General features: G+C 40.4%; 1 protein-coding gene and 1 long non-coding RNA gene across 10 annotated transcripts in view; one reads left to right on the top strand and one right to left on the bottom strand.

The window, feature by feature from the left end:
• The window catches only part of SPIDR (scaffold protein involved in DNA repair), a 170,331-nt gene that overhangs the window by 85,942 nt on the left and 59,421 nt on the right, over positions 1 to 24,968 (top strand). For all 8 annotated transcript variants that reach the window (XM_077933043.1, XM_077933042.1, XM_077933039.1 and 5 more), the window contains one exon: positions 23,444 to 23,645. In XM_077933043.1, coding sequence (XP_077789169.1) covers positions 23,444 to 23,645 — 202 coding nt within the window. The remainder of the gene's footprint in view (positions 1 to 23,443; positions 23,646 to 24,968) is intronic.
• Positions 937 to 24,256, bottom strand: LOC114600637 (uncharacterized). 2 transcript variants are annotated; one of them, XR_003707613.2, is made up of 5 exons: positions 24,057 to 24,256; positions 23,052 to 23,094; positions 20,908 to 21,024; positions 8,691 to 8,879; positions 937 to 1,312 (listed from the first exon to the last, which is right to left on the bottom strand). It is a non-coding gene; the product is annotated as an uncharacterized LOC114600637 (long non-coding RNA). The 2 variants fall into 2 exon arrangements; XR_003707614.2 differs by lacking the exon at positions 8,691 to 8,879.

Raw genomic sequence — 24,968 nt, 5'->3', positions numbered from 1 at the left:
AGGGTTTCCCAAACTTGAGTCTCAAATTGTTTTTGGACTACAATTCCCATCAACCCTAGCTAGCAGGACCAGTGGTCAGGGATGATGGGAATTGGAGAAGATCAAAGTTTGAGAAACCTTGTTTTATGTTATTTATTTGGGCCTTGCCTGTGTTAAAACCATAGACCCGTCTGATTAAGTTTAGGGTTGTGCATATTCCTTGATCATACTGTGGAATCAATCAATTTTGTTACTCCTTCTGTGAACAATTGGTCTATGGAACTCACAGCTACATTGCTTAACAAGTATGGTGAAAGCGTTATATTTCATGGACAAAGTGCTAAACTGTAGTCTGAGAGTGAAGGAGTAATTCAGTGCTTCACATTCCTTCTTTTTTAGAATATAATAAGCATTTTCTAGAGAGGGGGGATATTGTCTAAGCTCTAGATATTCCACTACTCACATTGTGCCTTCTTCCCTTCCCCTCCATGCTCCCATGGCCAAAATGTTTAAAATAAAATAAAAAGCTACCTTTGCAGCACTGTGGAAGTGGTGGATATAACGTTCTATGGAAGTACAGAACTTTGTACCTGACATTTGGTATCTATTACTTTGATGTTCTACTCTGGGGACTGTAGTTTTGCTTAAGGTACTACATGTGAAGAAATAAAACACAAGCATTTCATTGTCTGTAGGTTAGCAATAAGGTTCACTGCTGATTCTGACTAAAAATCAAAAGGGAATGTAAATATGCTGAGCTGGATAACTTCTAGTTTAGAAGTAGTTAATATCCTGAAGGCTGGATAGGATGACGTGAACAACCATGCATGGCATGAACCCATCTGAGGAATTTCTAGCTGAGTCATGTTTAACCCTCTGTTAGCATAACTAAACCCTTCTTTGTTCCATCTCCCTTCCCCCTCAGATGTATGGAAGAAGTAGAGAAACAATGCACAGTCCTTTTATGTATGTATTTAATTTTCTAAGGGCAACTACTCAAGTTTCAAGGATCTGATAAAAGTAACAACAAACAAGGTAGACACAATCACAGTGTGCATTAGTTCAATAGGAAAATAATCAGATTTGTGTTTGTTTTGAGCAGTTCATACCACCATCAATAATCTTAACATGAAGCAGTTTTTAATGTGATTCATTGCAGGCTACAGCTGCTATCGGATTCAATTAGTTCTACTAGAGACTGGAATTTCCAGACCGTTCTGAACATTGGGAGATGAAATGCTCTGCTGACGTCAGGAGCTGCTCCTGGGAATGTTTTGCATTCCTCTTCCTGGCAGTGGTCAGGTGGCTTCCAGCAAGAAGGAAGGAACAGCCTCTTCCAAAAAGGAGGGGGGAGGGAACAAGTAGGGAAAAGAACAGTTTATAATAAAAGTATTGTGGAGGAGGCACTTTCAATGCAAGCCAGATTTGAAATTGGAACCAGATGCTTCACATTTGAAAGCTGCATAAATGTTAAATGCATCTATTAGTGACTGCGATGGCTGAAGTATTTGGCTGTCTGTCACACTTTTAATCTCATTGCTCTGTACTGAAAAGAAAAATAAAAAGGTTGAGAAAAACAGATTTTTTTTGTTTTGTTACTGAGCTTTAGACTAGTATTTTTGGAGAATAATTTGAGGGCAGGAAGTCTCTTTTAGCAGAAAGCTGTGCAATATAAAAGGGCCAATGAGATACATACTTCTTAATTATGTTGTTATTGCTGTAAAATAATATATTCAGTTCATCATGAAATGAGAAATGTAGTGATACTAAAGATTATAAATGGAAGAGTGAATATCTTTAGTTGTTCACATATATAACAACAGTTTATTTGCAAGGTATTTAGCTTGGCATCTGCTGTCTATAGCATTACCAGTGAAACTGCATATTTAATTTGAGCAAAATATTAATGGAGCATCTGAAGTTAATGGCTACTCCTTACTTTATAACATGAAATGTGGGCCCCGCTGAGAATTCTTTGAGGATTCCTCACTCACTGAAATTCAAGCTAGATTGGGATTTAAGTTCTGTATTGGGAGGAATTGTGTCTGGACCAGAATGGATTCTAGTCAAAAATTTCTAGGGAGCACTAGAAATTGCCATAAATGTGGATGTGGCTTATGGATCTCATCACAATATTCTGGAGCAAATCTCTACTTGTCCATGTGTACTAAGACCTATTGTGACCTGGTGATGTCCCTAGGCCATGCCAAATTTCACCATTCATAAAAGTATCTGATACACTTTGCAGGTCAGCTGTGTCATCAACTCTGCATTGTTGTGTGATGCTTCAGAGATCTCTGGAATGTTGTGATGACATTGTCGAATTGATGAAGTAGTATGTGATGTACCAGTGCATCTTTGAGTCAATTTTGTGATCAGTTTGGTGAAACTCTGGAGGTTTATGCAGTGTGCAGGTTGGTTGCTTTGAGTCTAGAGTTTTTGGTGGACTTCAGAAAATATTCTGGGCCCATCAATACTTTTTCAGAGTGTAAACTGATTGGTTCTAGCATCTCTAGATAAAATATCAAAAGGTATTTAGACCATATCAGACAACTGCTTGTTTCTTGTCACACCACTATCCTCTAGCAAACATTGGCTACGATTTATTGAGGGAAATGACACGTAAGTGTGCATTCTACATTGTTCTTTCTGCTGTTTTTATCAAAGCTTCTTATATGGAGCCAGAGGTTTCCATGATCTTGGATGAGAATATTTTTCTTATGTTTGTTCTAACTGGGCTGGATTCAGCTACCAAGCTCCAGTTGTGGAGGCCTGTGTAAGGACTTCCGTTAGTGCAATGTGGTTCCCCCCTCTCTTCCACTACACATTCCTCATACCCCCCTGAATTTGGTTCAGGAGTTTGGAAGTGCCTCCAGAAAAGCACTTGGCGTAGAGGAGTAGGGAATCATTCTGTCTGGCAAGCTGAAATTCTTGTGCCATAGCACTACACTGAATTCCACCCACTTGAGTACCCCAGTAATTAGTCTGACAGCACCGTCTAATTATTAGACTATAGAAATTGGGCAAATAATATTTCTGGGATGAAGTTCCTCTGTGAACATTATTTATTAAAACTGAATTCCATGTGATCCTTTTGTGGTATGTGACATTCTGCACTGAAGATCGTAATACAACAAGTGCATCTTATATGTGGTAGGCATGTCTTGCCAAATTAATATTGCAGGCAAGGAGACAATGGCAATGGGATGACAAGACGGCATCAAAGAGTTCAAAATTTCAATATTATCTACCTATCACTTCCTACTTCTAAGTGCATTAATAGGCACCAGACTGCAGAAAATGTCAACATACTTAGGTCCTGGAATGTTTCTGACTGGGAATCCAAAGCTTATTGTTGTTGTTTTAATCTTCTCAAGCTGCAAAGCATTGGTATGAATCCTTCCCTTTACGTTATTTATTATAAAACAGGGGTCAGAAAACTTTTTCAGCAGGGGGCCGGTCCATTGTCCCTCAGACCTTGTGGGGGGCCAGACTAGATTTTGGGGAAAAAATATGAACGAATTCCTATGCTCCACAAATAACCCAGAGATGTATTTTAAATAAAAGCACACGTTCTACTCATGTGAATACACCAGGCAGGCCCCACAAATAACCCAGAGATGCATTTTAAATAAAAGGACACATTCTACTCATGTAAAAACACGCTGATTCCCGGACCATCCGCGGGCCGGATTTAGAAGGTGATTGGGCAGGATCTGGGCCCCGGGCCTTAGTTTGCCTACCCATGTTATAAAACAAGCACTCTCCTGAATAATAGGATGACTCGGTGCAAAGGAAAACAAAGGTCCTGTACCTTAATAATTGTGTAGAAGAGGGATTTTTGGCCAGGGAATGCTTGTCATGCAGTAATGAGAAAGCTGTACTTGCTGGTGTTCTTTTTGTATAACATTTCAAAGAACCACTCTTATGTCCTGTTTTGTATCTGAACACCCTTGTTTGGGGAGTAGTTGTACTACATAACAGCTTTACCAGTTTTGAAACCAGTATCTTGGGGTTAAGGTTCAGTATAATATGAACATTTTATGCTTTGCTATTTGATGTTGTCTTTGAGGCTTAAATCACATAGGTAAGAATAACTTACTCATAAGCTGAACAGTGCTTATGTTTCATATCTTTATATACAATGTTCACTGATGAAGAAGAAATATCCCCACTATTAAAATAGCTTAGCTTTATTTTTCTGCAACAAAGAGAATCACTGAAAGCAGCATGGTTGGTAACTGCCCAAAAATGTAATCTAATGCTTATGTGGCTCCAGTGAAATGTGCAAATCTTTGAGTGTTTCCTGGTATACACTGAATTGGATCTGCAGTTTCCTGCTATATGGGAGGAGTTAACACTGAGGAATTTCCAGAAATGTTGAGAACTGCTGACTCATAGTACACAAGCAAGTTATCCAGCTGAGGTTAGTTTCAGGGAGGTTTTGGAGTTCTTGGCTGAAGCAACTGAAAAGTATTGCAGTAACATACAATTTTATTTTTAGCAAGGTGGGGGGAGGCTGTTTTGCTTAGCATAAAATGCTTGCTGACCGACATTTCACAGTTTGAGTTATTTCTTTATCTATTTTTAGTATTTGGAAAGCAAATTGTTTTTCTGACATTACTGCCCTTTGCTGTCTGTCCCCTCCCCCCCAAAAAACATTGTTAAGGCCTTGTAAAAGGCACTTCAGCTGTTAACAGTAGATCATAGTGGCTTTAAAGATGTAAATAAGAAGGTGATTTCCCAATTAAGTCAGAGTAAAGTCAATGGAATCAATGGACAAGTTACTAAAGTCCGTTAATTTCAATATGTGATTTAGTTGGATATCACCCATAGATCCAAAAAACTTGTTGGAATTGTATAGTCTACCAATATTTGATTCACGTTTTAGGAAGCCGTTTTGAACCTCATGGATCATATGTTGCATTTATGCAAAAATAAAAAAAGAGAATTTGTAATATGAATGGTAGTAGTCACTTTCACTTCAAAGGAAAAATTCCAAATGCATATAGATTCTAAAGCAGAAATATATGTTTTCTCTAATGTTGACCAAATACTATAGAGGCAGAGGGGGTCTTCTTGAACTTTACCCCAGGAACTAGTTCTGTATCACACTTGATAGCTTTTTAGAGCCAAATTAAACTTATTAGTTGATGTTTTTATTGGATGCATCTTAAACAATAGTTTATGGTTTATTGTGAATGTGGAGATTACTCATACTTTATTCTTTTTCTAGTTTGTGTGTGAGCAACAAACTGTAATCCGGGGCTTAATGTTGCATCCAAACCGAGAATCGTGTTGTATGTTGCTCAGACAAGCCACATTTGGGAAGGAGGAAAGTATATACATATCCATAGTAAATCATTGTGTGTGAACAGAGCCAGTGGTATTTGCCTAGTAGTACATGGTCATCATGTATGTACATATATGAACATATGTGCCATCTAAGGTAAAGGTAAAGGGACCCCTGACCATTAAGTCCAGTCGTGACCGACTCTGGGGTTGCGGCGCTCATCTCGCTCTATAGGCTGAGGGAGCCGGTGTTTGTCCGCAGACAGCTTCCGGGTCATGTGGCCAGCATGACTAAGCCGCTTCTGGCTAACCAGAGCAGCGCATGGAAACACCGTTTACCTTCCCGCTGGAGCGGTACCTATTTATCTACTTGCACTATGATGTGCTTTCAAACTGCTAGGTTGGCAGGAGCTGGGACCAAGGAACGGGAGCTCACCCCATCGTGGGGATTCGAACCGCTGACCTTCTGATCAGCAAGTCCTAGGCTCTGCGGTTTAACCCACAGCACCACCCGCATCCCATGTGCCATCTAGGAGTTCCCAATTAATGTTTGTATTGCATTGTGCATTATGCATTGTTACAAACTCTGCTTCCATATGAACAGCAATTTGTAAATAAATATTAATATAAATATTAATACTAATCATTTCTAAGATTTTCTGCAATGTGTTAAAATGTGTCGTTGAGTAGAATTACATTTTAGCCTTTAGTCAAATTTCAGGTAATAGTTTATTTGTAGTGAAATGATTTGATCTCTGTTCTTAGGTAACAGAAAGAAATCATTATTGTCCACACAAAGTGAAGCTTTTCAAACAGTGAGTAGTTTTTAGTGTAGGAAAGCCCTTGGTTCAAAGCGTTTTCTGTTAAGGCATTTAGCATTCTTTACAAGACTATGCAATGTTTTTAATATAGAAAGAACATGCTGTCTTGTCAATGTCAGTGCGGTGTTTGGAATTTGTTCCACGGTTCATTGAGGAGGAGCGTAAGTCATAAGCCAAATGTCAGAAATGATATTTAGATGTTTCATCCTATGATGGGTACAGTCTGTATTCAAAGAACATCCCAGTTTGTATGTAAATAGAAGTCAAATAACTACTTTTTAATTAATGTAGTGAACAGCCACAATAAAGTCACTTTTATCTGAACTGCTTGCAGGCATAGTTTTGAAATGCATAACATTTTTGTTGAGTTTAGAAGTGAAAAGCCAGGATGAGCAGGAACATTCCAGTGTTAGCAAATCTTTCATTTGGAAAGCTGTTGCTGCACGTGATTTGTTTTGCAGAAAGAGGTTCAAATTGTTATAGCAGGAACGGGAAATAATGTGTTGATGTGTGCTGGTAGTGGTATTCTTGTGGTTGTACTTGGAATACTTGATCTAAAATGTCTGTGATGAAAGTGTTTGTTCACTCTTAACATGCGTACATTGAAAATATTGCTGATTTTCACATTCTGAAGCTGGATTGTACAAGCACAGCTTAAAATTGTGTCAAGGAGGAATACATTCCTTCCAAATGTGTTTATTTGGTTAGAATATTGGAATAGTTAATCAGCAAATCCCTCACCCCTAATCATACGTGTTATAGTCCTTGTGGGATATTTGAGAATGGAGAGTTTGAAATATAAATTGTTATCTATAGTTGAACTCCCTCACTGATAAATGAAATAAATGCCCGTACTGCGTGGTGTGTGTGTGTGTGTGTGTGTGTGTGTGTGTGTGTTCTCTACCAGGAGCAGCAAGACATGCTGAAAGGATTGGGAAGTCCCCTTTTCTGGGTCAACAGAAGGCAGAAAAAGGACACTAACTTCCTGGGTGAAGGTGGACTTTCTCATCTAACAAGTATGTTTCCTGCCTTGGAGCAGGCAGGTCTCAGTGAGACCTCTTCCAAAGCCATTTGTTAGCAACATTATTATTTGAAAAGCAAACTGAAAACTTTAACATAGAGGAATGAGAAAGAAGACTGTTGTTTTCTTCTTCTCCCCACCCCCATCACTGTTTTTAGTCTAATTAGGGAACCTAGACCAGCGAAGCATTCACCTAGGAATTTCCAGGAGGACTTCTGTAATTCCTTATTCCTGAGCTGAGGGACAATGAATAGGGCCAGGAAGCGCTTGACCAATCCTCCCCCAGCCTACCTCTGATTTCTCCAGACTCTCTGAGCTCCCTAGCTCCCCTTTTTTCCCAGTGGGTTCCCTGAAGCGTGTCCTCCATTTAGGGGTGATATGCCCATCACTCACCCCCCTCACAGAGGTTTCATAATCCGTTCCTCAGGGTGGGATTGGAGTTGTGAGTAGAGGCTTTCACCAGATTCACCAAGAAATTGAAGTCAAGTCTCTGAAGTCTCAAAATGTGCATATTTTGTGTGTGTTTGTGTGCGCGTGCTTCAGAAGGGGAGAATATTTCAACTTAGCTCAAGATAGGCTTGGTGCTCCCCACCCTATTCTATTTAGTGTAAATAAAGTGTCGTTTATGTGCATTGCCATACTAAGTAGTGGTTTAACAAATCCCTACACCAAGGATTTTACAATCAAAATAAAGACATGGGGGAGCAAAGAGTAAAGGAAGAGACGAATAGAGGCAATGGTAAATTGCTCTGGATCGTCTCATCCACCTGTCTAGCCTGCTTGAATTCAGATTTCTATTTTGTAAGATGAGGGGGGTGGGAATCACAGGGTTGCCCTTCTGGTGGTGACTAGTAGACTTTAGTATATTCTGCTAGTGACAAGGAATCCCAGAACTTTGAGAATCCTAGGTATTGTCAGCAACTAATATTGCAGTAGGAGGCTTCTGCAGCTATAACTATTTTAAAAATGTTTTTTGGGGGGTGGGAGGACGTTCCCTGAGGACTCTTCCTCAGAACAACTGCTTTAATAAGTCGAAGCTTTTAGAATGTCCTGATCCTCTATGAGAAATTTTGTCTGTTTTCTGTAAGTCTCCATTATAACGCTAACTTATTTTGTTGTACTTTTATTCTGCTTTTCAGATGAATACTTCTCCCATCAAAATAAAAATGAGAGTCAGACCCTTCCCTCAGGCATACAAACTAAAAAAAGCAGCAAAACACACCAGAGTAGTAGGGTGGAGAATGAGAGGAATCCTGATCAGTTTTTTCCCTTATTTGTTAAGCGTAGAATCTGCTTTGGGTGTAGGGTGCTGTTGTTTTCAGTATTAGGTGAGTTCTTATAGAGCCTCCCTAATGTAATTTTCTCCACTATTACCTTTGGCTCTGCCTCAGCCCATTCTTTGACGCTAGCCTGTTCGCAACCATTTAACAGATAAATTTGCTGGCTCCTGCTCCACTTACTTGCTGTGAGATAAATGTTTGTGGTTTTTAGCAGTCTTCTGCTTTGCTCTTTTGGGTTATCATTAGATGAAAGTTTGCTCCTAAAAAACAAAATATCTGTTTTAAGTGATGACCTACCTTTGCTTTAGACCAGGTTTCTTGTTACACTTATGATGAAAATTATATTCCTCTTGTAAGAGATTGAATGCCATTCTTGTGTATTTGCTTAAGAACTCAATCCAGTCATTGTGTTTGCAGTTTGGCTGTCTGCCTTCTTCCAAGTACCGTAACTGACTAAAATGAGCAACTCCCTGGGAGAACAGAATCCTGGGGGAAAAGAGGGGGAAACCCACAGAGGTGAATGAGTTCATTTATGTTCTGTGCCAGAGGTCAACTCATAGTCCATTGTATGATACTCTCATAAAATTTCAACTTTTCTTCATAAGCTCTGTTTGAGTAGCATGTCAAAATACATTAAAACAAATTTCAACATGGCTGCTTTTTAGTTTATCAGGTTAGCTTTTTAAAAGTGCTAGTATGAGTATCATGTTCATGTGTAAAGGCTTAGAGATAAAGGTTTTCAGCTTCTGAAATCTAAAAGATTATTATTTTTACTAATTTTATTTATTAGATTTATATACCACCCTTCATCAAAAGATCTCAGGGCGGTGGTAGCTGACTCCTTTGAAATACTGTGTTTTACTATGTTGCAACTCAAAATGTGAGCAAAGTAAGACTGCTGTTTCCCCATTTTTATATTCAGTTTTGTATATTTAAATATTCAAAAAACCGAAAGAATAATGAACAATTACAGCACACATCCAAAAAAATGTGTGTTACTTTTAACCTTGTGCCTGCACTATTCTTCTGTTATTCTTCTAAAATGACCCTGGGAAAACACATGATTGTTAGGTAAAGCTCTTGGATAACAATTCATACAAGGTGTAAACAACTTTTTTGTATATCCTATTCTCACAGAGACCAGCCAGATGTCTGTGGGACACTGGCAAGTAGAACTTGAACTCAAGAGCACTGTCCATTTCTGTGGCTTCTATCAGCTGGTATTTAGAAATATTATTGCTTGTGGCTGTAGAGGCAGAACATAACCATCATGACTAGTAGCCATTGATAGCGTTATCCTCCATGAATTTATTCATCCAGTCCTCTTTTAAAGCCATCCAAGTTGGTGGCCATCACTTCTTCCTGTGCCAGCAAGTTCTATATTTAATTATGGACCGTGTGAAGCACTGAAAACCTAAAAAAGTGGCAGAGCATCTTTTAAACTGATTGCGGCAGGAAAGCCAAACAGAGCTGAATAGTTTCCAGTTTGGAACAAATCATCCTCCAGGAACGAGGGTGAAAATGTTTATGATTGTTCACATAGTGGAAGAACAGAAAATGCATTGAGAGTCCAGGGCACCTAATTGCAACTCAGAGAGGCCGTAAAGCATGGTTCAACAAATCAGTCTGTCCATGAGCTGCATGCAACTTGTGCTGTGCCGCTTTGCTCCTCTCTTCCTCCAGTTGGAGAAACAAGTAATGGAGCATCTAGCTTAGTGTTGCATCTGAACTAGCAAACAAACAACCAAGATTTGTTTTAAGCTTCCCGGTTTGTTCAGGAGAAACATACATGCACTGGTTTGTATGAAACAGCAAGGCAGCCACTCTGGTTAGATTGCAGCTTGTGTGCAGTTTAATTTGCCTAGTCGTGTTCAGTCCCTGGTGTTTCTGGGTAGGGCTGGGAAAAACCTTTTCCTGAAACTCTGGAGAGCTGCTGCCTGTCTGTGTAGATAATGCTGAGCAAGATAAAACTGGCATTCTGCCCCCTCCCTCCAATTGCTAGGACTGAGTGGCTAATCTTTTGCCCCAAGGGCTTTAGAAGTGGATGTGCATCACATTGACAACACTAAGGCATGCACATGCAGAATAGGGGGTTATCATCTGTTCCCACTCATCAAATTATTGATGGTGGGGGCATGATTTGCATTCCCATCAGGGTTTAGACCTCTCCTTCCATACTGGTATTGTGCCTACTTTAATTTTCTTTCTTTTTGCCACTGCTGCCAAAATGTGGGTTTTTGGAGGGGCTGGAAAAATTTGTTTGGAGGTCTGGATAAAACCCCTGAACAGCTAGCCACCTCTGGTTTATCACTTTAGAGTTGCATCGAAGCATAGCTAATGAGAGAGTGAGAGAGAGAGAGAAATCTGGATATTTTGCCCATGTTGAGATTGAGTTAAGAATATAGGACGTGTATATAAGAATATAGGATGTGTAATATATTCAGAATTAAGTAACAGTTTTTAATCTAAAATGTGATTTTGAATATCACTGAAAACATTTTAACAATACTTTCTTTTCATGTAATTGTAAAGTTAACCTTCATCTTGTTGTTATAGCACCAAATAATTATGCACAATTCCTTTGTAGTGGAATGGGTGATTGAAAGCATGCTGTTCCATTGCGTCATTTGTTTGAAATAATAATACGAGCTCTGGTGCTTGACTGATGGTTTAAGACACTATCTTTATGTAATATCCAAAGATCACAAATTGAACATATATAGACAATAGAAGAACAAATCTGTTCACATACTGATATCCAATCTTGCATTTCTATGGAATCTGATCTGGGGCACATCCGCATTTACTTTTTTTATTCCTAGTATCACATGAAAAGTTGTAAAGCCTGAGAAGGAGGCAAAATGGTTTCCATTCTTTTGGAACCACTTTTATCTGCTATTCTAGAAACCGAAAATTAAGCTACTATTGTAATTGCCATGGATTTGAATAATATTGTAGGGGTTATTTTGTTTTCAGTCAATATAAATACAGCAACAGAGTCATCTATGCTTGGGATGGGGAACTGGTGATCCTCTAGAGCAGCAGTTCTCAACCTGTGGGTCCCCAGATGTTGTTGAACTACAACTCCCATCACCCCTAGCTAGCAAGGCCAGAGCTCAGGGATGATGGGAGTTGTAGTCCAACAACATCTGGGGACCCACAGGTTGAGAACTGCTGCTCTAGATGTTGTTGTATTCCATCTCCCTTCATCCTTGGCCACTGATCCCTGATCCAAACCTTCCCAGACTTACTGGTTTAGTGCACTGCTCTGTGCTGTACTGCTGTATGTGTACATTTATGGTTGGGACATAAATGTTTTGGACATAAATGTTGATTGTGGATTATGAAAACATATATATGATGTGAAGGAAAGCTTCCTCTTTAGATTTAAGACTTTATTCCTTAGCTGAGTTTTGTTGTTGTTTAGTCGGGTCCTTCCAGTGAGCACTCAGGGCTGATTTGCAATTTGGTCTCTGGTTCCTCTGCTCCTTTGAAATCTAGCTTGTACTATACAATGCAGTCGTAACCATGTCTACTCAGAATTAAGTCCTGCTTAGTTCAGGTGGCTTACTCACAGGTAAATGGATGGTAGTTGCCTTCATATTAAATTACTTTTCAGCCCCTGTAAGTAACTGGTCTGCTGCCAGATAAACAGAAGCTGTGAGTTTTGTAAAGCCAAAACTGTCCCTGTAAAACTATCCTGTCTGATATAGGGGCTGGAACATCCTTCCCCGTGATAGTGGAATCAAACAGCTTAGAAGGTAAAGGATGATGACGGTGTCTTTCTCTACTGGGTCAAGAGGTGTCACCAGGCCAGAAGCAGAGGAGGAAAAGAGAATTTGGTATGGCTTTCCACCCCAAGAAAAAGGGGATACAGAAGCAAATTTCTGGCTTAGTTGCAGGATTAACATTAATTGCTCTATTTGTAGGTTAACTAAAGTGACTATGGAATTGTTCTCTTAATTCTAGAACTTTGAGAGCAGTGAATTTATCTACATCAAAATGTCTCTTTCTCCTCCATATATGAATGCAAGTATCTTTGAAAATTCTATGCATCTATTTGGTTTCTGGTTTTGTTCTCTCACGTCAGTAGACTCTTATCTCAATGTCTCCGAATCTTCATGGCCTGAGGAAGTTGACCTTCTCTCCAGTTGCATTTCATTGAAGCAGTGAATACACTGTTGAGTGTACAGGCGAGGCTCATAGCCTGAGAGACAGAACTTACTAGTGTAGGAATTTACTCATGCAGATAATAAAAATAATTGCAGAACTATATATTTATTTACTAAAAGCAAAGCTTGTTTTTCTACTTGATTTCTTTTCTATTTTCTCATCCATCATTTCTGTTATCCAACACAGGCACATAAAACTTTAAAGTGCAGAAGAGAACTCTTTTGCATTCTGGAAAGATTAAGATTTTAATATTTAGCTTCAAGGGTGACAATTCTGCATTAAGGCATTCAGTACACCAGTAGCATGAAGCAAGTTGTAAATCTACACTTGTGAGTGGGAAAATGTTGTAGGCTGGTGTTGTTGTTTTTAGTACTTCTCCCTTCCATAAAAACATTTGTTTTGAGACTACCACTAGGTATTGTGTGGAAGAAAACTTGGGAAGCCTACATTACACAAACACTCAAAATAGTTTATTTCTGCTCTCCTGTTGGTGTTCTGCAATTACTAAACTTCATTCCACATAAAATAATACTGGTAAGCTCACTACCTTATGAACCAGAAGCAGAGTTCCACTCACAGAATGGGTGTTGTTGTTTTTTGCCTTGAACTCCCAACTGCCAGCCTGTTGTACCATCCCCACCCCTTCACCATTCCTAAGGGTTGAGGGATCTTCTGGAATGGAATGGAATGAGATGTAGTGAAGAGACCAAAGCTCACTATAGCTGAATGGGGGAATAGGAAATTGGGGGCCAAATTGTGCGATTGGAAGTGTCTTTCCTTTCATGCTAGCCACTCTTGAACTGAAGCGTAGTAATAAAGTCATATTATTGACTTTATTCGATAAATTTACTCATACCCCCTCTCCGCCCCCTGTGTGCTTTTCTCCATAGCCAATTTAGCGGGACACATTGCACTGGCTGCCACTAGTGCCAACTAGTTGTATCTGGCCCTAGATTTTATGTTTACTTCTATTAATTGCAGTGGGTTTTAGAAGAGGGGTGGTACTTTTGTTGGGGGACATGTCATGTTCCTTCTGGGGAAGTTTGTCCACCTTTGGTCCTGTTGCACGTCAAGACCCTGAGGCCTCCCCCCATGATGAATAAAGACACTAGGACACAACATATTAGGCTAATGGTTAATGGGCAAAATTTAGGCCACAACTTTATTGGTTACAGAATGTGAGCGGTATTGGCTTAGGCATTGGTATTGAACCGACTATATCTGACTCCTGCCCGCCTGCAGGAAGTCTCACAAGAGTTAACCACCAGCAGGGGGAGCTTGTTGATGCACATCAACTGGAAGCTCCCCCTAGAGTCACTGGAAGGTGGTGCCATGGCTCTAGCCACCACCCAGGCTTCGGACAGGAACCACTACCACCGGATTCCTTTAACAGAATACCCTTTAGTATGGAGGGGCAGGTGATGGCCACACTTCCCCTCCCCAGAAAAAGTTTTTTAAAATGCCTAACGCCAAATCTTATTAAGTCCTGATGATTGCTACGAGGTAGGCAAAAACCAAATGGCCAGTGCCAATTTGCCAAGTGGAAAAATTCCTACCAGGCCCCTCAACGGTGACCAACCGAGGTCCATAGCGAGGCCAATATCAAAGACCTGAAAAGAGGGCAGGAGGGCGGGAAATCCTCAAAGCTGGAACCCAAAAGGACATTCTCCTGCCACGCGGTTGGTTAAATTGCCTAAGCCACGCCCCCCAGCTGACCGGTTTGGTTGGCCAGGGGCCATGACATGGCAGGGGCTCTCCTGATGATGCAGGGGCAACATCCAACCCCCTTTGTGAGCGAGAGACCGTGTGGTCTGCTCACAGCACCGGCCCACCAGGAAGTGGACTGGCCTTGCGGAATATCTTCAGGAGAAGAAAATTCTAAGAAGTAAACCCTACATAAATCTGGAGTGGAGTCCCTAAAATGTGTGGATGGTGCCTTGTACACCTTCTTCTGGAAACTCCTGTAGCCATTTTGGTGCAAAATGTCTTGCTCTGCTTTCCTTTGGACTACATGAGCGAGGCTGAGAGGGGAATCTTGTCATCTGGGCAGCCTAGGGCCATTATACATACACTGCCTGGGCTTGCATCACGGGGAGGTCACTGTTGCTAACTTCACCCCCAGAGGTGCTCTCCACTGTCTCTTGAGACAGACAGATGCCAACAACAACAGTTAATTGTAGTTGTTGTTTTTAAATGAATTATAGGAGTCCATACTTCTGCTAAAATACCTAGTCACTGGTTCATGAAATCAGTAATAGGCCAGATGTGTCAAAAACTGAGCTCAAATAAAGAGTTCTGTGTGGATTCAGTGTGACATAAATGAAAAACTAAAATCAGTTCATGTTAAGAGTTTTTCTTTCATTCATCTTGTTTTCCTTTCAGTCCTAACATACCCCTTTCCTATTCATCAGCATCTGTAGTATATTTCAAAATTAGCCCTAAGGCGAAGGGAGCCGACAGTCTCCACCAAGGCTGTAATATTGCTCTTCTGGCAAGTGTCCAGCAGGAATTGGATACTGATATGGTCTGCACAGGATCTCTCATCTTTGCCCAGAGCCTGTCATGGTCATCATGTTAGAACTGCTTTGAGCAGACAAACAGATAATGTTTTTAAGAAGTGTTGTATATAGTGATTAGGATGCAAGAAAGGAGCAGTTACTTACATCCTAGGATTAGGGGTTGGTACTGTAATGCTCAAACCAAGTCTAATCCTTTGACAATCTTTATTCTGCACCCTCTAACATTTCCTAGGAAGGCAAGAAATCTTCTCTTGATGAAATGTGGTGCTAAGTACCCTTCACATTTTTTTCAGCTTTGCTTACTTACTTGCCACCTTCCTCCCTAAGGTCCCAGGGCAGGTTACAACCTTAAAAACAGTTTCAAACAACTTGCAATCATAGAATTAATGCGGATCCTTAAAAAAATAATATGCCCCTCAAGTGTCAGAAAACAGGGTAAAGAGGTGCATTCTCCGGAAGCCATAAAATGAAGGTGCTATAACCTTCAAGTCTGCTCTTGTAAAGCTATTTCATGCAAATAGTTATGCCCATATGATTTTTTCTCTCTCAAAATGCAGCTTGATAGGAAGATTGCTTAATTGGTTTTCTTGGAAAGATTTAAAAGATTAGACAAATTCATGGAAAATTAAGGCAGTCAGTGACTATTAGTCCTACTGGTTATAATACCATCAGTATTGGAGGCAATATCCCTCTGAATACTACTTTCTTGGGAACGTGAGGAGGAGAGTGTTGTGCTGCTTGTGGACTTTCCATAGGCATGTGGTTGGCCACTGGGAACAAAATCCTGGAGTAGATGGGCCATTGGTCTGATTCAGCAGGACTTTTCTCATGTTCTTACCTCTGCTTGATTATTTAAGTACTCTTTTTTGAGGGAAGGTCAAATCAGGGGCCAGAGCCAATGGTGGATGGAGCCACCTCTTTTCTCTCTGCTCTTGCTTCACCCCAACAATATCTGAACAATTTTTTTGTAATGTGTTAAAAGCTAATTTATGTAACTTTTTGATACTCTGGGAATAATTCATGGAATATTTATAATGAACCTATTCCTAATTGCTATATTTTGACTGTCTACACTTTATCCTCTAAAAAAATTATGGATTTTTTTAAGGGAGGTCATTAAAAAATTATGGATTTTTTTAGGGAGATCATTAATCAAAGTTCATTGTCACCATACTCAGTCAGGAACTTGGCTGTGAGCTGGATGTGGATCACAGGTTCCCAGCCTCTGATTAAGCATGTAAAACACATAGATAATATTCTTTACTTACAAGAGTATAACTAATTACATGAAAATGAGAGATCTTTTTTGTTTTTAGTTCTCCTCCAACTAGAATTGAGCTTAGTTTCCAATTGCTAAATATGCTTGAATTAATGGTTGACCTGATCACAGCCTTTGCCTTCTTCTCTGATTCCTGTGTGTAATAAAAAACCCAAGTCTCGGGGCATTCTGAAGTGGTAGTCCATTTCTGTTTTGGAGTTAAACAGTAATACGAAGTATATGAACAATGAAGCTTCTGGGAATTTGAAATAACTGCAGTACTGAAGGACTGGTTAAACCTGCCAATATTTTCATTATGAGCTCCTAATAATTCTCAAGTGATTAAAGTTGGCAATAAAGTTTTCTTTGTGCAGGAACCTGGCAAAGAGTGCTACAGCTTGGCAGTAAGATTTAAAATAAAAATTAAAAAAATAATGCACACTGAAATGTATTTGAGATATATCTTGAACTCCACAGAATTGGGAGAAAAGTAAACATGGCAAATTAGTCTTTACTTTGTAGTGTGCAATGGCTGTTCTTGCTCTTAGCAAAGAAAAAAAGGAGGGGGGCTTGCTAAACTCAGTGGGGTTATATGAGGACAGAATTTCAGTCTTAGTTTTGCCTTTACTTTGTGTTGTGGAATTTGCCAACACTTGAGAATAACTTCAGCTTGATTGTTTATCTTGCCGAATCTGTCTGCCTCAGTGAGCACCATCTTACTTCAGATCTCCAATGAAATTACAATTGCTTTATTTTCTTTACTTTTTTGTATTTCAAAGTGTATTGTTGTTCATTTCTTATCTGATATGGGGAATTAGAGAGTTACGAAGGACCCAAATTTTGTAATTATATTATACAGGCTAACCGTATCATATCCCTTTGTGAAATCCCAATAGTGTGGAAACAGCTCTTCATGCTATGGGGGATGGAGCTGTCCAGAAAACCAATGGCTTTATTGATAGCAGATACAAGAACTCAGCTATATAGGCAGTATATAAATTTAATAAAATACTTTAAAATATTTAAAATGCATTTAAAATTTAAAAAGTACTTTGTGTATGTGTATTACTTTGGGTATTACTTATGAAGTAATCCGTGTATGTGTTAAAAAATAAAACACAATTTCCAACAGTTCACAGCTAGCACATACCATTAAGTCTGAGCATGGCCTAGCCATGGAACATTTTGGGAGAATGCATAGATCACGGAACAAGGTCTGATTTCTGCTAATAACTGTAGTAGCAACTGTTTACATAAGCACTCCTGATAAAAATAATGTCAAACAACAGGCAGTTGTTTCTTAAAGGTGGCTTATGTGTTCTAGTTGTATCCAAGTTTTTTTCTGCTCTAGAGAGCACTGGATTAATGCCATAGTGGGGAACAATAAGTGTAATTGTAAATGATAATCAGGAAAAATATGTGTCTGTTTTATATTGCCTCTACTTCTTGGCATTGCTTGTCATTTAGTTGAGAGCAGGCACCTGTACAAAAGATATAACGTTAATACACAGCTTGGCAGTTCGCTGCCAGTAGCTAAAGAGCATTGGTTCCCTGGTAAGTGTGTGTCATGTTGAAAATGATTCGCTTGTTGCTTTCTGATTTACATTTCACTAATATTTGTTTATGAATAACTGGACCTTGGTATGCTGACAATCTGAAATGAGTGCCTAATTCATGCCCCCCCCCCCCAATTCACACATCCTGAGTCTTTTGCTGTAATTCTAAAATCCTTCTCTTGTGACCACATGGCTTCTCATATCCTGTCCCCCTATGCTGTGTGCCACCACAAATTGCCATGATATTTTCCCCTGCCCAATCAATATATTGCTGGTTTGTGTGTCCTGTAATTTTCTGGTAGAACAGCCAGCCATTTTTTTAAGTAGTTAGGTCTCAAACAACTTAGGGTTTTAGAAACTGGCATGTTGAATTATGCATAGAAATGGCCCAGGAGGAAGTGTAGTTGTGTTAAAACTTACATTATGGACCCTTCACTCAGTCCCAGTTGGCAATCTAGCTGCAGTATTTTGAACCAAATGTAGTTTCTGAATAGTTCTCAAAGGCAGCCCTTCATATAAAGCATTGCAGCACTCTGGGTGAGATGTAATTCCAAGCATGGATTTCTGAGGTTAGAACATCTCCAGCCAAGAAAGGTTGCAGCTGGGCCACCAGCCTGAATTAAAGGTGCTTCATGTCATGGGTTCCAGCTGGATCTCTACAGACAAGGCTGGAGTTAAGAGCATTTCCAGCCTTCAGAGGAAGTACAGCGTTCTCCAGCATAGGCTGACCATCACCTTCTAGGTCAGACAAACCATCAACAACACTTCTGTCTTCTCTAGAGCGGCCTTCATATCACCCCAAATCCTTCAATGACCTAAGCAGTTTCATATAGATGGTATATAGGAGCACTCAGTCGCACAGCTTAGGGCAAAGCAATAGATGCCATGTACCACCTTCTGGAACAACCATCCAGAGAGGATCAGAACTGGTATGCTTGGCATGGGTAGGCAAACTGACATGGGTAGGCAAACTAAGGCCCAGGGGGGCCAGATCTGGCCCAATTGCCTTCTAAATCCGGCCTGTGGACGGTCCGGCAATCAGTGTGTTTTTACATGAGTAGAATGTGTGCTTTTATTTAAAATGCATCTCTGGGTTATTTGTGGGGCATAGGAATTTGTTCATTTCTCCCCCCAAAAATCTAGTCCGGCCCTCCACAAGGTCTGAGGGACAGTGGACCAGCCCCTGCTGAAAAAGTTTGCTGACCCCTGTGCTAGAACATGGCATTCCCCATTTTGGACAGTCAATCCAGTAGTATACCATGATATCAAAAGACTCTTTGAGGTCCAAGAGAAATACCGTATTTTTCTCTCTATTACACGCAGATTTTTTCTCCTAAAAAGGAAGGGGAAATGTCTGTGCGTGTTATGGAGCGAATGTGGGGGGGGGGGGGTCCCTGGAGCCGATTAGGGGAGCGCAGGAACAAAAATCAGCAAAAATCAACCGTGCGTTGTGTCGGAGAGGGAAACCTGAAAAGAGGAAGTGGTTGCTTTCCTGCATTCTGCCTCAGGGTCTTACTGCCCACCCTCCTCTGTTTCGTTGCTGTGTTTGCTCAAACGGAACAAAGAGCAGGCAAATCCCCTCCCCTCCAGGCAAGCAGAGGGGAAAGCAGAGGTCTTTCCTTCTAATTCCTCTCCGTGCTCCTCGCAGGCAGCCCGAAAACATGCAGGAGGAGAGAGAAAGCTGGCTTCGGTTTGTGGAAACTTTTGCCTTTCTTTCCTCCCTCCCGTAAAATCTCTCTCCTGCTTTCTTAGCCAGCTGCTTCTCTGCACACCACTCTCTTGTCCCTTCTGTGTTTTTCCTTCACTCCCCACTTAAAATGTAGTTACAAAGCATGGATCCACATGGATCCTCAGGATCTTTGCATTGGGCCACCCCAAATTCACCATCAGATCACATAGCAGCCTGCCCCCCCAAAATCACACACCCACTGTTGCCTGGGGCTGCAATGGTGCAAAAATGTGGTTAAAAAGCATGGATCCACATGGATCCTCAGGATCTTTGCATTGGGCCACCCCAAATTCACCATCAGATCACATAGCAGCCTGCCCCCCAAAAATCACACACCCACTGTTGCCTGGGGCTGCAATGGTGCAAAAATGTCGTTAAAAAGCATGGATCCACATGGATCCTCAGGATCTTTGCATTGGGCCACCCCAAATTCACCATCAGATCACATAGCAGCCTGCCCCCCAAAAATCACACACCCACTGTTGCCTGGGGCTGCAATGGTGCAAAAATGTGGTTAAAAAGCATGGATCCACATGGATCCTCAGGATCTTTGCATTGAGCTACCCCAAATTCACCATCAGATCACATGTCTGTGGCCACAGCATGAAGCACAAAAATGATACATCCACTGTTTCATTCAGAATTTTTTTCCTTGTTTTCCTCCTCTAAAAACGATGTGCGTGTTATGGTCAGGTGCGTGTTATAGAGCGAAAAATACGGTAACAGGGCAACACTCAAAGTATATATATTTCCTTGTATTAGGTCATTCGCTGGGGCTACCAGAACTGTTTCAATGCTGAACAGTAAATTGAAATTGATCCAGATAATCAGTGTCATTCAGTGTCTGTAGTTGTCTGGCTACAAATTTGCCTATGAAGGATATATTTGAAACTGGTCAACACCACCTTCAGGATCCATAGGACGACTGCCACCTTGCATGAGCACGATAGGCAGCAAATGGGGCAGATCTAGTGCTACTTCTGCTCAAAGTAGACCTATTTAAATTAGTGGGCATGATTAATCTAGGTGCATTAATTTCAGCAGGCTTACTCTTTATAGAACAGGGTTGGATGCAACCCCTTCTTATCACTTGTCTATTTCAGTTTGGTTCAGAATTGTTCTACTAATGTACAAGTGGCTTTACATTAAAAAGTACCTACCATAATTTCCCAGTTCATTTATGGAATGTTAGCCACTCTGATCTGCAGACACCATTACTATGCTGTGAATTGAGGTTTCGACAGAACCCAAAAAGAAAGTGTGCCCTGTTATGACAAACCTGGAGTGATGTTCCCATCATTGTTTCATTTACCGTAGTCAGGCAGTTTCTGTATGACTGAGCGTCACAATTTTCCACACACCCCAGGTAATGAATAGGAGGAACTAATTAAAAACCCTGGAAAGTAAATGCAGTAACAGAATGTAAATATAGTTCAGCAATGTCTCAACCTGTTTGATTTTGCTACTGCTGCACTACTTAGTTAACTATTTGAAAACTTTGCCATGCCTTTTCACATCATATGCCTGTAGTTTTAGCAATCTCTGCAAACAGAGTTCTATGTTTATTCAAACAAGTGCATAGTCACCATCTGTAACATAGACACTCACCAACCTAACTCGAGCAGAGAGGGAAGCAATTGGCTGACAGTTAGTTTCTGGACCCAATTCAAAGTGCTGGTTTTGACCTATAAAGCCTTAAACATCTCAAGAACACAAAAGCTCAGGGACTACCTCTCCCTATATAAACTGACCTGCACCATTTGATCACCATCTGAAGCCCTTCTTCATATGCCTCCTCCATGAGAGGTCAAGAGGGTGGCAACAGAAGAATGGGCCTCTTCTGCAGTGGCTCCCTGTCTGTGGAATGCTGTCCCCAGGAAGGCTTGCTTGGCGCCTGCATTACATATCTTTAGATGCCTGGCAAAAACATTCCTCTTCCAGGCGTTTGGCTAATTAAACAATCTATGGCCTATTAAACTGTGCTGGGATAGTGGTGATATTGTTTTTCTTTGTTACTATATTATGTACTTTTGTGTTTTTATATTGTAAACTGCCCTGTAATCCTCAGAATAAGGGCGCTATGGAAATTTAATAAATCAAACTAAACAAACTTATGAATGCATAAGCAGCATTGTCATACATTGGATGACTTCTTACTCCCTTTTTCTCAGCATAGTAGGCATGTCGTGTCTGTTTCCTTAGGCTTGCATCCTAATATCTCTTGTCATTTTGTGCAAGACAAAGAGGATAAAGGGAAAAGCCAATTGTAAATAATAAGCTATGCTGGTTGCTAGGAGTTCACTATTAAACTTTTATTATTTATTATAAAGGTTTATCCTGTGCCTTTCCAATACAGTGGAACCTCGGGTTGCGAACGTTCGCAACCCGCAGTGCCGCGTCTCCACACGCGCGGGTCGTGATTCAGCGCTTCTGCGCATGTGCAAAGCGCGATTTAGTGTTTCTGCGCAAACGCCGAAACCCGAAAGTAACCCGTTCTGGTACTTCCGGGTTCAGCGCAGTGCGCAACCCGAAAACACATACCCTGAAGTGTCTGTAACCCGAGTGTAACAAGACAAACATAGCAGATAAAACAGTCTTCAATGAAATAATGTCAACCCTTGTAAGTTAAAGCCTGTGGGGTGTGGGGGATGACTATACAAACTAGTAGAAGCAATCAGAAAGGAACTTATATGAACTTCAAGGGGCAAGCTGTTTCTCAATACTGGTGCAGCTAGTGCAGCCAAACCAAATGTGTTTTCACCATGAATGGGACACAGCCATCTTAACTATGGGTGCAAATACATTATCCTTTAGAGAGGGATGAGCATTTACTACACTCTTGACTTACTTGGCTACACCCCCGTGCAGCTGACATAATACAGTGAAAGATCTCATACTTCCACAGATTCTGTCCACATTCTTTACTTGGAAGTAAGGAAACCAGTGATGGCCCCTCCCCTTCAACAAAGCAGGTGTATTATAACATATTCTTCTCTACATCAAAGCGGTTGTGCTGATTATTGTTTAGCAAAGCAGGCAGAGCCGCCTTCCAGCATCAAAATGGGAGGAGTGTTTCTGTTGTGCCAATATTGGGAGCCCTGGGTGTTGTGCTATGTTGCACTGCTTCTGCATAGCCAAGTATGGGAATGGACTCGTTGTTGTTGTTGTTGTTTTTGTTGTTCAAAAGCACATGATACACATCAAACTGCTCAGTTGTACCAGATTTTACAAAAGCTTGTAACGGGCAATTAATGAGGCTAAATCATATATTGGTCCAGATTAATACACAAATCTGCCCTTTTAAAAAATTGACAATTAAACCAATACATCAAACACTTACAACACATAACCTAATGTCTTTTGTAAACCCATAATGTATGGCTGGTGGTAACTACTATTTCTTACAATAGTCAATAAACTTACCTTATTTTTCGCTCTACAAGATGCACCAGACCACAAGACGCACCTAGTTTTTGGAGGAGGGAAACAAGAAAAAAAATATTCTGAACCTCAGAAGCCAGAACAGCAAGAGGGATTGCTGCACAGTGAAAGCAGCAATCCCTCTTGCTGTTCTGGCTTCTGGGATAGCTGCGCAGCCTGCATTCGCTCCATAAGTCACACACACATTTCCCCTTACTTTTTAGGAGGGAAAAAGTGAGTCTTAATTTGTTAGTAAAAAATATTTTAAAAGATTGCAGGAAAGTAATCTACATATACTTCTGAAGCAGATTCTAATTCATGATTATAGGTTTGCTTACTAGTCTACAGCTCTAACTTGTTAAAGTAAATGAGATAACCATGATTCTGTTTTTCAGGCAAAGACTTCTTCTTCCAAATGATAGCATTCCAGTTATCATGAATACTTACTTCAGTCAGAAAGTTGTTAAAGAACCAACAGAGATGGAAAGGCAACATCTTCAAGAAACATTGCTTATTAAAAGAAAGATATCTTTGGCTTGGGTATTCAATTTTTCCACCATAAAAGACAATTGGCCTCAAACATCTGCAGTTAACCAGGTAATGTTTAATTTTACAGCTTAACACTTTGTAGCGAGTTGATGAACAGATATTTGCAAACAGTGCATGCAGGAACGTTCATGTACGCTCAATATCCTTCATTTAAGCAAGATTTAGAGTTTGCTAGTGAATAATATTAATATTTTACAATCAAGATTTTTCCCTACATGTTGACACACTGAACTGATGTGATACTTTGCTTTAGCCTCACTACTGTCTTGAGTAGTATTGCTGTCATATATTTAGCAATTACTTTTCATCTGATTTGCTGCTCAGCTACTTAAAATTACCAGCCTTTCTAAAGGGATAGCTACATGTTGTCAAACAGCAAGCCAGTGGTGTTCCCACCCTCCCTGTCCATAAGCTCTAGGGATGTGTTCTGAAGTCATTGTGCAGCATTTTCCATCTTACCTTTAGTGGCAGGGAAGGTGGGGAAACGCACAGTGTACAACACTGTACAACACATGGAGAAGTCCACAGCATTCCTATATGAAACTTGAACTGGGTGGTCATGGCTCTAATCTGTCCTTTTGAACTCTTAGTTAATGTTTCCTGACCTGAACCTCCTCTTAAGAAGGTTCTGTTAGTGAGCTTCGCTTATGCTTGGAGAATCTCTGAGCTTCTTCACACAGCAGGCATTATAAAGTGGATTTTCTGCCCAAAGGTCCTGCCTTTGGATGTGGAGGATCAAACTGAAGACATACTCAAATGAGATTACTTCTAGAATATAAGCATTGGCCTCTGCTCTCCCAAGAGCAAAATATATTTTTATTTACCAGTATCTCCTGTTCTTTTCAGAGTAAAGACGGGGCAGTCTGTTCACTCGTGGTTAAGGTTTTGGCTGATCTGCACCTATAGACACAAATTGAAAAGGAATGGGGGGGGGACAAATTGGGATTCACTGTCTCCATATTATCAGTTATTTGTGTTTGTTATAGATCTCAAAGTGCTATCTATTCATGTTTACTGAAAAGTAAGACCCACTGTGGTCAGCAGTCCTCTTCCTAGTGTTTGTATAGGATTGTAGCCTTAATTTTTTGTGACTGCGGTTCTGTTTTTTCTGTTACCATGTTTGTTCCCAAGGGAATGCAGCCCTAGACAGAAAAAGGAAAAGTTGCCCTGCCGCTGTTATAGGAGTACAAAGGCTGGAACATCCAGCTTATCTCCTCTTGGTTGGTAGATTCAGTCTTCAACCTCATCAGAGGGAGATTATCCGTGCTTTCCTAGGCAAGAACTGGCCAAGCAGAAAATACTCACCTTCACATGGCTTTATTAAGAGACAAAAGAACAAATTGCTTTGAGAAAGCTACTGCCATTTCTTTC

Source organism: Podarcis muralis, chromosome 8 (assembly GCF_964188315.1).
Source record: "Podarcis muralis chromosome 8, rPodMur119.hap1.1, whole genome shotgun sequence".
In the NCBI taxonomy this organism is placed as follows: domain Eukaryota; kingdom Metazoa; phylum Chordata; class Lepidosauria; order Squamata; family Lacertidae; genus Podarcis; species Podarcis muralis.
This window is presented reverse-complemented; position numbering and strand designations above follow the sequence as displayed.